This window comes from Aquila chrysaetos, chromosome 6 (assembly GCF_900496995.4).
Source record: "Aquila chrysaetos chrysaetos chromosome 6, bAquChr1.4, whole genome shotgun sequence".
Taxonomy (NCBI): domain Eukaryota; kingdom Metazoa; phylum Chordata; class Aves; order Accipitriformes; family Accipitridae; genus Aquila; species Aquila chrysaetos.
In genome coordinates, this window is record NC_044009.1 from 17,279,525 (window position 1) to 17,297,074 (window position 17,550).

Sequence of the window (17,550 nt, forward strand, 5' to 3'; positions counted from 1 at the left end):
CAGCGAAGTTAGGAAAATTAGCAACAAGGATCAAGTCTAGGTATAGGAACTCTCCTCCTTTTCTTGACAGAATAAGAATTTTTGAGTTGGCTTCCTTCAGGAATTATTATTATCACTTGGTAACAAGAACAAGTGACTGGAACACAGGATTACCTTGTTCTCTTTTCTGGCTCTGCCATGGATTTACTTGAACAAACCACTTATCTTCTACGTGCTGCTGTTTGTCAAGCTGTGATATGCTTTACTGCAGACAGAAGTTGGCATAATGACTCAATGGAAATGTTTGGCGGGGTTCTTCCTTTGTAGACCATGAGACTGCTGAAAAAACTATGTTTAAAATATACGTTTTTAAAAGTGTAAGTATGAAAAATATGTATTATTTACTGCTTACAGTGGAGCAACAGTGCTGCAGGGTTGCGCAAGTATTAAGGCAAGTATTTCTAGGTGGGAGGAAACAGGTCAGTCATAAAGCATTTTTAAAATCCCAAACTCTTAACTTACAATGCCTTTTCAATGAAAATAATTTATTGCAAAATCCTCTCTCGCTTTCTAGCCTTCATTTCTTTTTTTTCCCCTCATATTGGTAATTTTTCCAAATGAACTTGCAAAAAAATTTTAACAGTAGCTAAGTAGCAGTAGGCTTGTCCAGAATCCATGGTGTACGATACAGCTTACATATTTTACATCCAGCTTTTAAAAGGTTGCCATTGCTCAGCCTCTTTCTCTTAGTCTATTGTATTTTCTGTTGGTTTCAAGACTACTTAATTTAGCTTGCATGTTAACATAAAATCTGACTGGATTAAGATAGAACAACATTGAAGTTTTTAATTTAAAGCAACTTTCTTTATTCATTTAGTGAGAAATTGAAATGATCACCCAATATCAAAGTTCGGTTCTTCCCCTTGGAATCCTTTCTACATTACACTTTTTTTTCTTGTAAACCTAAATACCATGGTATCAGTGAACGTAGGCTGATTGGACACTGCTTAAAAAAAACAAAACAAAACCAAAAACCAACAGTGACTGTAAATTTGCACTCCAAGGGAAAACAGGAAACTGATACTGAGATGTGATTCATTAGTTGGTGATGAAGAAAGCACTTTTTTTTTTGTTGTTTTTGTGAAAGGCCCTTGGGTTATCTGAAGGAATAATTCATTAGAAGGGAGACACAGTGTTTAATACACCTAGTTCAAAGTTTTAATATACTACTTTATGTACACTGAATTAAGCCAACTGCATCAAAACTTCAGGAATACTTAATGATTATTAAATCATGTCTCTCTTCAGTAGGTTAACTAGAAGTTCGCTTGCAAACATTATGCTTCTGACTGTATTAAGCTGCCTGCCAGCATTTCCGATCATTTTAATTATTTTCTGCCATGATGACTGCTCTCCATTGAAAACATTCTCAATAAGCGGCTTCTAATTTTGCTCACTCTGAATCTTGTTGGCTCTACCTGAGGCACCTGATGTTTTTTAGAACTGAGCCTGTAAAAGTCCACTTACTGTCAATTTAACAGATTTCTAACTAAAATGATCTCTTGTAGAATCTAAGTCCAAAATTTCACCAGTTCAAAAGTTTGGGAGGGGAGTTATAGCAGTATTTTAGAAAGACACTCTAACTGATGTAATTTCTGTTCTTGAAATAAAACAAGCCCTTTAAGGCAGGATTTTTAAATTTTTTGTTGCAGCTATTGTGTTAGAATTCATCACTTATGTTCAAGAGGCCTCAGCATAATCTCTCTACAACCGGGTGTGTTTTCTGAGGCTTTTTCTTGTATAGCTTTGTGGGTTTTCATATGCTTATTTTATAAATGATTTTCTGTCAGGATTCTCTTACCTCTGAATCTCTCCCTTGGTAAGTACGTATGGGATATTTTTAACTTGTACTTAGGGTTTGAAACATCATTATTTGTTCCTTGACTTTCTGTCATGCTCACATGAGAAAACCAAAGCCAGAAGTTTAGACTTTTGGTGGCAACAGCATGAAACTGATTACATGCAAACAGTATTGGGTTTTATGAATTAATATTCTGAATTAATATGAAGTAATTCCACTTTATAGGTGCTCCAGCATGTTTGCTTTTTCCTGAAATGCTGCTATACTGAGCAGATGTTAAACTCTGCTGTAGGCTGATGCGGGCAAGGCTATGAGGGATTTGAGCCTACAACTGCCTGAGCTACCACCATGACAGTGCTAAAATCTCACGAGTGACAGACGATCCAAGGGCCGCGAACTGTGACCGAAGATGTCCAAGCCGGACGCCGGACACTCCTTCCCCAGATGGGTAATGCCGTGGTAAAACGGGGGGCGAGATCTCCATCAGGGAGGTTTTTACAGACCCAGCTCTTCGCAGCCCCGCACCTGCTGCTCGGCGTGCCTCTCGCTGGTGGAGGTGCTGCAGGGCTCCGCCGGGCCCCCGGGATTTCAAATTACTTCATTTAATATCGTATCACTTGGAAAATCGTTGGGTTTGTCCTCCGTGGATGGGCCCACACAGGCACTTACTTCCCTCCCTGCTTGTATGAGCAGCTTTCCTGAAACAGATCGTCCCCAAGACTCGGTGAGGAAGGCTTTACGGGGCACGTCTTACCAGGACGGACTCCGTAAGACCAAGCATGGATGTGCCCCCTCTTCTTATTTCTAGCGCTTCTCCATGGCACTTGACCTCTCCCAGCCTTCGCAACTGCTTCAAGACCCAGATGCCTTCACCCAAGGCAGACCGCAGGGCAAGTCCTCCCCCCGCATCCCCCGCCCTACCCCGCAGCTGAAATTTAATCGCCCTGAAGCTCCAGCCCCCCCGCCGCGGGGAGGGCCGCTCCCCCAGCGAGGCCGGGTCCGCCGGCTCCCGGCGGAAGGGAGCGGCGCGGCGGCGGCGGCCCGGTGCGGAGCAGGGCCCGCCTCCGGCACCACATGATGCCGCTTCTCCTTCCTGCCGCCCCTGTCCCGAGGAGAAAAGGGAACTGGGCGCAGGGCGGGAGGAAGTGATTCCGCTGCCCGCCCCGCCGCCGGCCGCGGGAAACGCGCGGCCCCTCCGCCCCCCCCCGCCTTCGCCGCCGCCGGGCAGCGCGGGGCCGGCCGCCTCCCAGGCAGAGCCGCGCGGCTGCGGGCGCCCCGCGGAGGCAGCGCGGCGCCGGGCGATGGCGCGGCTGTGGCCGTGGCCGTGGCTGCTGGTGCTGCTGGGCGGCGAGCTGGCGCCGGGCAGCGCCTTCAACCTGGACGTGGAGCACCCGGCCGTCTACTCGGGCCCGGAGGGCAGCTACTTCGGCTTCGCCGTGGACTTCTTCGCTCCCGACCCATCCTCGTAAGTGCCCCGCGGGGCCGCTCCCGTCCCGTCCCCGGTCCCGTCCCCGGGCGGCCGGCCGGCGTCTGCCGCGGCTGCCGCTCCCCGGGGCGGGGGGCCCGCGCTGGCGGCCCCTTGCCTGGCTCCGCTCCGCTTGTGGTGCGTGGGCGGCGGGGCCGTGGCCGAGGGCGGCGTTGTCCCGGCGAGGTGCGAGAGCCCGGCCGGCCCGGAGGAGGGTGAGGGCGAGGGCGAGGATGAGGAGGGTGAGGGCGAGGATGAGGAGGGCGGTGCGGGGACCGGGAGAAGCTCCCCCGCGTCAGCAGCCGAGCCGCTACCGCTGGCTCTCGGCGCGGGCTGGCGGGGAGAGCCGACGGCAGGGCGGCTCTCGGAAGGGAAGCGGTTAATCGGCGGGAGCCCTGTGCTCCGGTCCGGGAGCGCTGCGGTCGAGCCGAGCCGAGCCGCGCCTGCCCCCGGCCGGGCTGGCGGCCGCGGTGCCCGGCCCGCAGCTGGGCTCGCACCGAGGGCGGGTGTCTGCAGCGGGACCCCCCCGCTCCCCGGCGTGCGCGGGCACGGGTACCGCGGTCCCCTCCGGGGACGGCTCCGGCCGCTGGGACCCTTTCAGCGGGAAGCAAAACTTGGTTCTGTGCGGTGGGTAAGGGTCTCTTAACGCGGGATAAACTTTGCACCGCTGGGTTTTCTGAATAGCCTTGTCGGTCCGCGGTTTATGCAAATAATGGTGGTAATAAATACGGTGCAGCAAGGCGGAGGTGTGGTGGTTTGCTTCGTTCCGTCTCGCCTCGGAGGTTTTTGTCTCGTAAGTTCTGCTGTTCTCTTTTTTGGCTGCTCTCTGCAGAAGTGCTGCGTTTGACTTGCGCTGGTCTGTGCGGGTCACAAAGCTGCTGGGGAGTCTAGGGAGGAAAAAGTTCCGTGTAAATGCCCTCCACGACTGCTTCCTGAGTATGTTCTCATTTCATGTTAAACGAAAATTAAGCAATGTGCAGTAGCTGCTGCATTTCAGACTTTCGGATAGTCGTGTCCCTAACTTCAAAGTCGTGGTGTTGCCGTAATGAATTAGTCTGTGTTTCTCAAGTGTGGGCTACATTAAGACCTGGTTTTTGCCACTTTTTTTGCCTTCCTTTCCCACCTTAAGAAAGGGCTGTAAGGTTGGAAGAGCCGCTGGCCTTTGTCACGCTGAGGGGATTTTCTCTTTCTCTCTTTCTCATAGAACTTTATAAACAAATTCTACAGCTATTGAGCAACTCTTTTTGCAGTACATAAGCTAGCCTCGTTTGCATTTCTTTATTGCCTACAAATATTAGAAGTCATCCTGTCTTAACTTGTGCATGTTGCAACATCTTTCTGTGCTATCTTAATCTTGTAAGTCTCAGTACTAAAAGAAAAAAGGTTCTATTTGTGTTCCTCCCTTTATTTTTAAGTCGGCATGTGTGGATGCAAAGTTATCAGGAGGCTAGTAAATACATGTAGTAAACTTTCTTCCTTGCTTTCTGATAAGGAATAACGTGACCCAGCTCTCATTGAAATCACTGTTTGGAACCTTTCCGTTATTTTTAGAATAACTATTGACCAAAATGCACGTGGCTGTAAAAGAAAACAGTGTTGGCTTTTTTTTTTTAACTTTGAACACTAGTGGTTTTCAGACAGCATGGAAGATTCCTTCCTGTTTTTAAGGGAATGTTCTCAATTTTTTGGTGTGACTAGAAGTTAGTCTGTATCTGTGAAGCCAAACCCTAGTACTGCACTTCATCTTACATATAAGCTCATAGTTGAAACTAAGTGCCTATGCAACTTTCACAGGAACAGGTACTAGTAGTGTTAAATTTTGAATTTATGCCTATGGAGGCTGATATTTTGCCTCCTGAAATAGCCAGAGATACTTGTATGCCGTTTCCTCCAGGCACAGGCCCATGTCTTCCCCGTCCTTCAAGAAGGATCAATGCACACACCCCATAGACTTTAATGCCTGCAGGTGCCCTCAAGCTGTTGGAGGGGAGAGAAAGGTGGTGGTGAACAGCAGCGATGTCTGCAGTTAAATCTTAAGTAAAAAACTGAGTGAACTGTTTTGCAGCATGATTAGCAAAAGGCATTTAGTAAAATGAGCCTTGTTACATGGTTTCTATCGAGAGTCACGTGTGTCACTTGGTTCCTACACCTTTGTTGTTGCTCTGGTGAATTTTTATTTATCACCTGCTCTTTACGTGAGTAGTAGAGATTAAGTAAATTTAGTTGAGCTAAAGCTATTTGGATTGACTAGCCTGACAACAAAGGAGTGTTATTTATTCTTGAATGCTCAAGCTGCTGTTTCATAGTCTATTTTCACCTGCTGGATACCAAAATAAAGCATATTTAGAAGTCCAGTATGAAAGACCTATTCCAGGAGTCAAAGTGGTAGTCTTGTATCAGGGTGCTATGTGGCGCCTGACAGGGCATAACTATAATAAGTGACTGAACATAACTTCATAAAAACTGAAAAAAGGTTTCTCATGCGTGCCATGGTTTTAAAAGACTTGCATTTGATAGTCAGTCTTCCAGGAGACAAGTACATGGAAATACCAATTTCTCTTTATCGGCCCATGGCAAAGCACCGGCACGTGATTATTCCTGTAAGTACAGCTACCGAAGTTGAATTTCTGAGGATGTCAATACGCTCCCAGACTTGTCCACAGCATCGTGTTGGGGCAGATGCTTGCATCATGTAGAAGATGGGCATTATCAAAGCATAGATGGTGTATTCCCATGGAAATAACAATTTTCCCTGTACTCCCCCTTTCTCAAAGTATGTGGACTAGAGACTTTTTTTTATTTAGGTATTTTGTATGTTATTATCAGATCTATGACAAAATCTGCTCATTTGGTCTATGATGATAAAAATGCATTTTTTTGCTTTGGGAGAAGAGGTGACTAAACCTTTGTGGAGTCCCATATGATTCCTTTATTGGTAATCTTGTAAATAAATTTCATCACAAAGATTATCTTCAGAAAGATTTTAAATACATGAAAGAATGGGAATGATTTTTTTTTTTAAACAAGTATTTAATTTGGGGGGGCTTCTCAAAAGTTAGTGATGCAAGAGTGAAGTGGGAGGCAAGCTACCACTTGTTTAATAGATTGTGATTATAATAATTAATGTGTTTCTTTACTTGACATTATGGTGTTTATTTTTAAGCATTTCTGTTACGCCCAGAGAGAACGTTTTAAGTTGATTAAAGCGTTCCAAATTCTTGTTCTCAGAATCTAGAGAGTCTATGAATGGCAACTAAGGAAAACAAATAGATTGCCAACTAGCCTGGATTTTCTATCAGGGTCCACACCAGGAAATTTTTGAAGTTCTGGAAAGTCACATGAGTTGAACACTAGTAGCTTATGTTGGTCTTCATATGAATTGAGCATTGATGAGGTGTTACGTGTTTATACCTGGTATTTACATGTTAAGAAATACAAACTTAGCTCTGTACTAAAGTGAAGTCTGGAAGATGGCTGTGAAAACCAGAGCAAGTTTGGTAAGTCTGGGTCTGCCTACCTGTAGACATTCTTTCCAACCAGTCTTGCAGCTTCTTCAGCTAACCCGATTTCAAAACTAAATAACCATAATGCCTGATACGGGATGATAAGACTTGCTCTTGCAAGCTATATTCTCTCTTCAACAGTCTAAATGGAAACAACAGAGCAGATTCTGATGAAAGGAAGCATTTAGTCGTCTATATGTCTTTGTCTATACTTCAAATGGACTTCCTCGGGAAAGTGCTGATGAGTCAAGTGTGTCTCAGAGGTGTCAGAGTTCCTGGAAGATGTTAATAACCTTATTGGAAGTTGCTAAGAACCTTGTTTGGTCTGGCTTTTTATTCGGTCTGTTTCTTACTTTGCAACTTCTGAATTTTACCAGCTGCACAGGTGTAATCTTGTAGCAGTTTGTACTCAGAGTGCACTTAACGTGTTCATATGAGCAGAGATTTGTAAAAGCACAACAGATATTAGTAAGAAAATGATTACTGTGTAATGAATTTCAGTAAAGTTTCATTAATGTACAGACCTATGGTTGACACTCACTTGGGTACTTCGACATTCTTTTTAAAAGAACATTTGCTAATACTAGGCTGACTCACCGCTTGGTGCCTTCTGAGCTCAGAAACATACTGTTTTGTTTATGTATTGTTTCCATTTTTGACTGACTTCCTTGAATTACTCTGATGTACAAAATTAACCAGAAATTATGACAGCCGATGACTTTCCTAAATTACAGAAGTACATGATTTCCTGTTCTGCTGCATACATACGTATTTTTGAAAGGAAAAAAAAGACTATAAAAGGTATTTATCTCATTTTAAATATCTTTTTAAGTAGGACATAATTATTTTCTCTTATCTTCTTTTGTCTCTTCTTTTTGGTAAATGTGTTTTTTTGCCTGCTTTTGCTTGCAGAAAAGAGGGACTCAGGACTAAAACCTAATACAAATGTCTCTGAAACTCAAAGTAGTTCTAGTCAGATTTAGATTTGAATGGGCAAGGGTTTTGCTTTATTAACCCTTTGGACGTCATAAAGTAACAACGTCTGTGCCTTAGGTGGCGAAACCTTTGTTGTATTTCTTCTTTTTACTGCAGGATATTTCTTCTGGTGGGAGCTCCAAAGGCAAACACTACCCAGCACAACATCGTAGAAGGAGGCCAGGTGCTCAAATGTAACTGGAATTCAAACAGAAACTGCCAGCCGATTATTTTTGACTCCACAGGTAACATGTACTTCATGGTAAGGGGTGATGGGGTGTCCCTGCTCTAATCCTAGCGTGAGGAAGCAGAAGGGATTCAGATTCACTTGGGGTTTCTCGATGGTCGATGTGAATGCAGCTGGTTTTGGACTGGCAACTAGTCAAGGCTTGGTTTGCTGTGGTGTGTGGTTTTTTGGTTTTTTTCCCCTCTCTTTTAGAATTCTGTTGTCCTTGGTATGTGCTGAAAGCCTGAGTGAGCATACATTATTCTTCTTTTTTTTTAACCTATTTATATTTCTCTTCTGTACTTCCCAGCAATCCAGAAACATTTAGCAACCTAATTCCCAACAAACCTCAAAGGGTTTATTGCCTGTTAAGAACATGGCATGTGAGGAAAGATACTTTTTAATACCAGCAAAGGCGGTATAGGCAGGAATACTCAGAAGTTTAATCTAAAACTGGGAGTATAAACTTCAAACTGCGGAAGAAATTTCTTTTTTTATTTTTCCTCTTGGATGTAGCTTCACAGTATTTGTGACATTTATGATAGCAGCACTTAGGGTGCCTCAGGTCAGAGGCATTACTTACCCATTTCTGAAGTATACTAAGGTTGATCAGCGACAATGCTGACATTAAACATTTCACTCACTCTTCATGCTCTGATACACATAGTGATTTCCACAAGCTGTGGCAGGTCATATGAGAACGCGCTGCATGTGCTTTTCTGCTTGAGCCATTCAGTGTTGAATCCTGTTTTCCACAGCATGTTTCAGACCAGTGGAAAAACCTTTCCATGGCATGGGAGTGGATTAGCAAGACCCATGTGGTAGGGCAGAGGAAACACCTGTGCTTTTAAGGTCTGTTTGGTTATAATTCATTCTTGCCTCTGCTGGTATTTTGACTCAGCAGTCTAAAGGCTGTTAGGTTTATGCAGCCTTCGTAAATCACGTACGATACACTGGAGAAGCTCTTCTTCCAATTCCGTTGTCAAGGTATACCACAAAATGTTGTGGTGTTCACATTTCTGAAATCTCCGTATGTTTTTCTAAAAACTACTATGTTACCGGTTCTCTTGTGAAATAAAGAATGACGTACATAATGGTACACGCAAAACCCAAGTCATTATCAGTCTTCACATTATTACTTCACTCTACAGGAATGTTTCTGCCTGATTATTTAAGATCTCTAGTAAGCTGCAAAGTGTGACATTATGTCTGCGTCAGTGTAAGACAGCAAAAATTGTGGTGTGGTGGTTTTGGTTTTTTTTTTTGTTGTTTGTTTTTTTTACTTTGGGCTTATTGTTTACTAGAATACAAATGTGGTTTTTGTTTGTTTGGGTTTTTTTAAAAGAAAGAATCTAGATGTCCCTAATTAATAATCACCAGTAATATAATAGCCAAAAAACTTCCGGTAGGGAAAGCTGAGCCACCTGGGTAGGTTCTAGATGCATCTTCCAATGGGAATTGCAGTGCATTTATCTGTTTATACTGTGAACATTTGCAATAGGCTTTTCTGTATGCCAGGCAGCATAAATAGATACAGAGGCCGTGCTGCTATGCTGTGTGTCTGTGCTTAAGGTATGTGCTACTGGGCAAACAAATAGTGTTTTGCTTATAATTGGCCGTTAAGTAATGGGCGTGTTAATCGCTTGAAATTTAACAGTAGAAATAGCAGGATTTTTTTCAGGCACATTTTAACTCATCCTAGCTTTGTGGCAATGAATTGGGAAATAATGCTTTTGTCCATTATTCTCTGGGTGAAAAGGGGCATTGTATTTCAGCATAATAAAATAATAAATGCACTGAGACAAAATAAAATGTCTTTTTCTTTGTGCATAATACAATGGTTGATTCCCTATGTTACGATGACAATGTCTTACTGCCAACACAGTGTAACCCCCCCACTTCTGCCTGCCCCTACCTCATAAGATAGCAGGAGTTAGGGAAGACTTGTGATTCCCTTTGCAGGAAATAGGAAGCAGAAGATTTGACCACTGACTTGTGGTGCTAATGCGAAGGTGATTTTGTAGATGACTCAGCCTCTGCAAGAATTCAGATTCATCCATCGCTACTTCAACATTTGCATAAATATGATTTGTAACTCCAGGGGTATTGCTTAGCCCTGCAATTCAAGGCAGACTTTTATTCCTGCCCCCAAGATTGTTTAGCTGTTTTTTTTAATGGAAAAAGCAGCACAGGTTCTGCGTAATTAATTAGATGGGTTTCTTCAGAGTTCTTTTCTAACTGTTTACAGCTAGTGAGAAATCTGACCTGTGAAAATAATGAGAACATTTCTACTTGCGGCTTTTTTCTGTTTACCTGTTGGTGCCAAACTGCCTACGTGGGATTGCAAAGAAGTCATGCTCCTGTTCCTCCTCCTGCTTCCTTGTGCCGGGTAGCGTAGCTAGCAGATCCTGGACCAGGCCAAGCCACTGTGTCTTGCACGCAGCGTCTGAGAGCAAGGAGGAGGCCGTGTTTCTGTGCTGTGGATGTAGCAAGGGAATGGAGGAAAGAGGGAGTCTTGTTCTGACGGTGTGAGGTTGTGCTTGTCCGCTTGTCTCGTGGTTGTATCACTAATGAATTTGGGAGTAGCGTTTTACAGAGATCCACCAAGCAAGGTTTTTCTTCTCTCTCTATTATTATTATTTTTTCTTCTTAAACATGCCTTGGTTTTTAGTTAAGTTTTCCTCAAGTTTTTTGGGTCCTTTTTTTCTTCCCCATCCATACAAAGGCCACACTGAGCTCAGCTGCACAGCAGTGACTGCACAGAGTTGGGTTTTATTTTCTAACACTTGCTTTTGGCTTTAATGTCATATTAGCACAGAAGTGTGGTCATTTCCATGAGACAAATGCCACAGCTATTAGGTAGCCCAAGAGAGAAGGTACTAGCTGCTTTATGTTAATCTTTGCAGGAGGAGTCATTCAAGCCCGTACCTTATACCAGTATTGCTTGTTACTTGCATTTACCTTCACCCCAGCTACTCTGGAGGAAAGCGATAAGTTGTTAAGCTGATAGTTCCTGGTAGTACCAAATTTAGTGCTTTTGTTTATTCCTTCCTGTGCGTGACAACTTGGCTCTTTCAGGTGGGGAGCTGGGCAATAGCAGTCCATTCACGGAACTCGTATAGCTCTCATGCTGAAAATATATGTATTTCCCTCCCTTTCCTGCCCTCCCCACCATCCTGTAACATAAAAAACCCCCTTATTAAAGCGCATGTTACAATTTTTAAACTGCTGGCTGAAAAGAAATGTTCTTTCACTGTTCTTACACAGCGTATTTTCTCATTTAAAACAGCAATATATTTGCAAAGGAGAAGAGGGATCTCCCCTTGTCCTAGATCTCCCAGCACAATGGTTACACTCATGTCAAAATCCAGTAGAGAATATTCTGTATATATGTCTGTGTGCGTGTGTTTCTGTGCATATTATAATAATTGCTTTTGACGTTCTGGTATACATGGTGGCTTTGGAAGGGAAAATGTTTATATCGCACATTAACACTTCCCAAATGTAAAGATGCTTCGCTGTGGGGCTTCTGAGCATTTTAGCATTGACATCAGTTGGCTTTGATTTAACATGGTTATGACTATGTGAAAATTGCATAATAAACATGTGTGGTAGAAAATGCCCTCAAATTCAGGGGTGTGTATAGCTGTGCTGCATGTGCTTGTGCATACATGGCCAGAAAGTTAGGGTTTGTGTTTTTGTTTTTTTTTTTTTTTTTTTTTAAAGGCTTTCAAGTATCATTAGGCATGCATTTCTGGCTGGCTCGTGCTCTTAGAAGCACATAAAGGTTAAAGTTAAAAAGGAACCAACCACCAGAGCAAGCTTCCTCACATGCATGCTTTCATTGATTCTGTTGCAAAACTGAAATACGAAGCAGTGCTTGTATCTCTTACTTTAACAGGTTATCCTGCAAATCTAGATAGAAATAGATCTGATTAAAAAGTGCTATGTAAGTGATGAACTTTTTTTGCGTTATTCCTGTTTACCTTGTTAATTCAGTAGCTAAATGTGCCACTGTCACAAAACTGAAGTTTCTGGTATTTGTATTCTTGTATATCTTGACTTCTTACTACAGTTGCCACAGCATTACCACAATTTCGATTGAATTGTTACGAAAAATACTTGGGATTTTTTCCCCTCAGTTAACTTTCAGAGTTTCAGAAAGTGTAGGAGGCTGTAGTTTTTCAGGACAAGTACCAGGGGGAAGTTTACGTTCTCAAGATAATGTGTTCTTCAAAATTGTCATAAGCATAAACAATGTTAGTAAATCCTTTCCTTTGCAAGACATTTTACATTTCATGTTCAAATTACCAAAACCCACAAGTTATAGGTCAAGGTGGGTAAATATTTGTCTTCATTCTTATCCATTCTCCACACCAGATAATTTTGTGACTGAAAATTTAGTTGGGTTTTTTTTTCCCTCTAATCCATAACAATAGGGGAATATTCTGAATCTTACAAAGAAGAAAGAATCTGGGAAAGCAAATGGTGGAAAACCTGCTCTTACAGCTTGCTGAGCCCTAGTACTAGAGGTGGTTCCTCTCTTAGAACGCTTAACAGTTGGCTTCATCTGCCAGCTGCTTAGCAGCTTTTTCCAGGAAAAACATATTTCTTGTAGGTACACTGTGAAAGGAATGCATGTAATATAGCAGTCCATTTTCTGTTTCTGATCAGTTTTGAGACAAAGGTCCAAACCCATTTGTTTCAAAGACACATCTATTCTTCCTCTCCTTTTCTCCTTCTACAGCCTTCACAGACTAGCATAGCAAAGCTTGCATAGATAGTACCAAATATTACTGAAAGTATTTCCATAGTCTTGCTCAGGGAGAAGATTCTTGAAAAGTTTAAGTTTTTTCTGAGAGTTATATTTATTTTGTATAGTTGTCCATTTTTTGTATATAAAATTAAACATGTTTTTCTGTGCAGGAGGAGGATCAAAAGCTCACTTTTGAGACAGACAACAAAACCTGTGAGCAGAGGGGTGGTCAAACATGCTTTTTAGGAAAATCAGCAAGTGATCTTTATGTCTTTGTGTATTTTATAGTTTGGCATACATGGAATAGCAGGGTGGATGCACTTAGCTAATTGTCTGACATCTAGATAAATACCTCCATTATTTGGCCATGGAATTTTAGAGAGCAGGATCACTCTGAATTTCCATTCTGAAAAACAAAAAATTATTCAGGGATCCCTGTAACCAGTTGGAGTTAATCAGACTGTACACATGTGAGCAATATGTAGCAAATTCATGTAAACCAAGTGAGTTTCCTATGTGCTTGTTTTCCAAAAGGAAACAATCTTCATAATTATTCATATTATTTTACTTTTCATCTTTGTGGTCCTAGCTCTTCATCAGTCAAGAATAGTGGGAAACGGTTTGGTACAAATAGCATTTCTTCATGCTCCCATGGCTTTTCATAAAAATGTAACAAAACAGTTTTGTGATGATGAAGTTTCTCTTGCAAAAACCTGCCGTTTTTTAAAAGAAAACTTTAATTGAGAAACGTACTTGCTCCAGTACAGCATGCTTGAAAGTGCAGCTCTTTGTCAGCATCAAAAAGTGCAGTACTGAGAGTGTTTCAAGAGCTTCTGCATTTAGAATAATCTGATGAAATGCAGACAGCTCTATGAACTGTTACAAAGGAAAATATGCTCATAAAACAACTTTGAACTTCTATGCTAATGAATTGCAGATTTCTTGAGCAGATTTCATTTTTAGCACAGAAGGATCTGCTTGCTCAGACAATGTATTGTTTTGCTCTTCTGGTAAGTTGTCATTCCTTCTTTTGGTAAAAGCTTTCCCTACGGCTTTCGTTCTCTATATCAGATCTCAGAATTCAAGATTGGGGAAACTTACAGAAGCTGTTGAATACTAAAACCTAAGAGCATCTCAGATGTTTTCAGCTCTGTGTGGTGTGTTTTTATTGCTTTGGAAAAAGAAGTCAGTGTAGCCTCTGGCTGCAAAAAGTTTTGTCACTTTGACAGTTGTACTGTCCCTCCTTTTCTCCCCCTTCCCATGTGTTTTGACCATCAGAGTAATTTTAGAGAAATGGTTTGTTCTTAAATATTTTTGGATGAAATTCTTTTAAGACTGGTTATCTTGGTCTGTCCTAAAAGAGGAGAAAGAAGCTTTTGAAGAGGAAAATACTTATAAAAAAGCTCTCCCGATTCCTCCTTATGTTGCCACATTTGGTTTTTTTCTATCCCCAAGTGGGTGATTCTAGACAATAGGAGTCTTTGTTTGGAAGCCTAAACCACCGGTTTGGCATGGCTGTATCTATCTGTGACCTATTTAGTTTGAAGTGGGTATTTTTACTGCCTTGTGCAGCTTTGTGCTGTAGCATTGCCCAGCGTAAGATCTGCTGATGTTGGGACGTTATGACTGGAGTGGGTGTCATGAGTTTATGTTTGCCTTTTGGAGATTTTGATCATTGGTGCAAATAAGTCAATTGTTCATAACTCCATCCTTTCCACTTACAGAATAAGGAGACGGCTAAGGAAGCGTGGGATAGGTTGGTATTTTGTGCAAATAGCGTGCTTTAACAAAGTACTGTTTTATTTTTAGCTGATGGTTTTATTGGTATTAGGGTGCAATCTGTATGGGGATTTCAATCTCAAAGGCTATCAATTTAATCAACAATAAAGCAATAAATTGTGTGAAGACCATTCATTTTTTTGTAGTAAAATGGATTGATTTTTGTCTTGCGAAATCTGTCATTACCTCAGTCCCATTGAAGTTTGGTTGTTACCCTTATCGTGTGTGCTGGTGTAACTGAAGTCTGCGTTGGGCTCTGCGCACTGCTCGGAATACAAAGGAGGGCGGCAGAACGTGTAAGGCCTCCTCTGCGTGTTGTTATAGCTGACAGTGGAAAAATGCTCATGCTTTTGTGATTAGGTAGACTCCGGCACGAATACTGTTGGCTCTCTGCGTGTGTGTAGCTGGATCTCAACTGTATGACTAGTTGGGGGAAAAAAAAAGTGTCTTTCTTATGTTAGGCAAAGGGAAAAGATGCTTTTGTTCCAGCACTGCCTGGGTAAAGAAGCAGGATTCATACCTCAGAAGAGGGAAGGGGAATAGGGGGAACCTCTGTATTCCCGTCTCCCTGAGTCATTAACAAAACACTGTGGCTAAACCAAGGTTCCTAAACCATCATCTGCCTCACAGCATGGGGAGTTTCAAGTAAAGATAAGCTTGTACTCACTCTTGCCTCATTAACTGAGGTTGAAATTGCTGCGGTTTCGGGTGGAAGATGGCTAGCTTTATACTACATAAAGTTCTCATATTATAAAAACAGCGCTCTTATAAAATATATAAGTTTGTTTTCCTTTCGGCTAGCTGCATAAAGTTTTCCCTTTATCTGAAGGGGCAACATAATTTGTGTTGAATTGGCATAGTTACAAAGAGGTTTATTTTAATGGAAATTCTATGAATTGGGTGACTTGAAATTTTACAACTTCTTAAGTATTCATAGTATGACAACACTGAACGAGGCTTCATCAGTGCACTGCCTCTTGACTCATGATTATCTCAGTTAAGTCTGGCACTCAAGATCAGAGGCAAATGTTTTAGTTCAGTTTTCTCATTACCATGCAAACAGGCGGGCTGCAAGTTACAACTCGATCCACTTACTCAACTGCAATCATTTTGTAGTAACACCATTGTTTCTGTAACTGACAACATTTACATTGGAAAAAGAAGGCCCCAACTATCCCAAGCTGATAGCCAAAAGAAATCCAGCCCTGAAAGAACTTTTGATCTTTTTATTATACTTGGAAGATGGCTTAGACTATTTTGTTTTCTCCATTTTCTGCGATTTCTACTTAGCATCTCTCCTCGTTAATTTCTATTTATAAATTTAAATCCTATGTAACACAGTAAAGTGACAACGTTCCATTGGTACAGCAGCAACAACGCACCTATGTAATCGATTTTTAAAGCAATTCTGTCCCTGCCTTGACAACCCCATCCCCTCACTTGGAAAGTACTTTGTGAGACAAAGCACTGTTGACTCTCCATGTCAGCCCTTTTTCCCTAATTAAAGAGTTATGTAAAATCATCATCTGATGTCTACTACAATGCAAGGGAGCAAAGGAAAAACCACCTCATAAGCTGCCTTTACAGATACAAAATAATACTCTATGGTAAAATGACATAATCCTGGAATTAATGACCCATCGAGTCAAAGTCCCTGTAGCGGCTGCATTTTAGTCTGACAAATAGCATTGTGTAAAAACGCTGAATATTTTGTTGAGTAAGTCTAGTCAGAATATAGTTTGTATTGCCTAGATACATTTGTTTGAATGCCTTTTTTAAATGTACATCATTAGTTTAAAGACATTTCTAAGGTATTCTTGAGACAGTCTACAAGAATTTAGAAATACAAGAAAACCAGCAGTGGCTGTAAGAACCATTATAGTAGTATGGCTGACTATAATACATCAAAACGTCAGTCTGGATTTATAAATCCCTGTATGTTTAAATCCTACCTGTATTACAGTTTGCTTCATTTAATGTAGGTACTGTTTTTAAAGGGTGTGGGGGAAGGCTTTTTTTTTTTTTTTTTTAAATAACTACCACTGAAAAGTTATACCATGATAAAATAATAATAACGTCAGGCTCTTTATACTAAAACACAGAAATGCTGAAGTCAGTCCTATATCTTCCCATGACGAATCTACTTTATGGTATAGCTAAAACACCTTATTTAACTCTGATTTGCTTCAGTGGGTGCTCACATTTAAGTGTTCTTTATGTTTGTTTTCCCCAGTCAGGAACCCAAATGGTTTCTCATTTGAAGCAAGGGGATTTTTGATGACAGGGTGTTTTCCAGAGTTCCTCATAAAACTAGTTTTTCTTCTGGACCTGAGGGAAAGGCTCGTAATCTATTTACACAGCGTTTTCCTGGGCAGAATTTTGAATGAGTGTGAGTAAATAAAGGTTACTGTTATTCTTTAATGGAGAGTTAACATCAGATTTGGCCCGTATTGGGCGTTTGCAATTTTTTTATCTGAAAAGGCCGTTTTTCCAATGCACGTACTTTCTACTTGATATAGTTTTTGTGTCTTAACGCACTTCCTTGTGCTAAAGCCGGTCTCGAGCTGAACAGCAATCCCTTCTCCCCAAGACCCCCCACTTAGTTTTAGAGAACCTAAAGAAGCTTTGAATACAGGATAAACTCAATGTAAGGCATCTTCACGTTGTAGCAGATGTTGTTTTATGTAATGTGCATCTGCACTGACATTAGACAATTTGACCAAGATGTTTGTAAAATATTTTTGCAATAGTAGCATGCTATAAATAAAATTTATTTAACCGAATTGCCTAATGGAGCACATTTTACTATGTGGTGAGGTTTTTTTTTAAGCATTAGAATTCCTAATTTGTTACTTAGGCCTTCAGAAATTATTATGCTGGCTTCTGAAGTTATGACACTTGGAACATAATAAACTACATTTGGAACATAGTAAACTTGGGATTGTGTTCATTTGCTTTCTGATTTGGAGATTTTAGGGTTTTTTTATATGCTAGCGTCTGACTATA

At 41.5% G+C, this 17,550-nt stretch overlaps 1 protein-coding gene across 3 annotated transcripts in view; it reads left to right on the plus strand.

Annotated features, from left to right (window-relative positions):
• ITGAV (integrin subunit alpha V) overlaps positions 1-17,550 on the plus strand; it is a 65,899-nt gene that overhangs the window by 10,886 nt on the left and 37,463 nt on the right. Inside the window, exons 1-2 of one of the 3 annotated variants that reach the window (XM_030019022.2) lie at positions 2,066-2,284; positions 7,901-8,028. In XM_030019022.2, the coding sequence (XP_029874882.1) occupies positions 2,250-2,284; positions 7,901-8,028 (163 nt within the window). In that variant the 5' untranslated portion in view covers positions 2,066-2,249. Of the gene's footprint in view, positions 1-2,065; positions 2,285-2,831; positions 3,306-7,900; positions 8,029-17,550 lie in introns of those variants that run through there. The other 2 variants (XM_030019021.2, XM_041124529.1) reach the window with 2 other exon arrangements.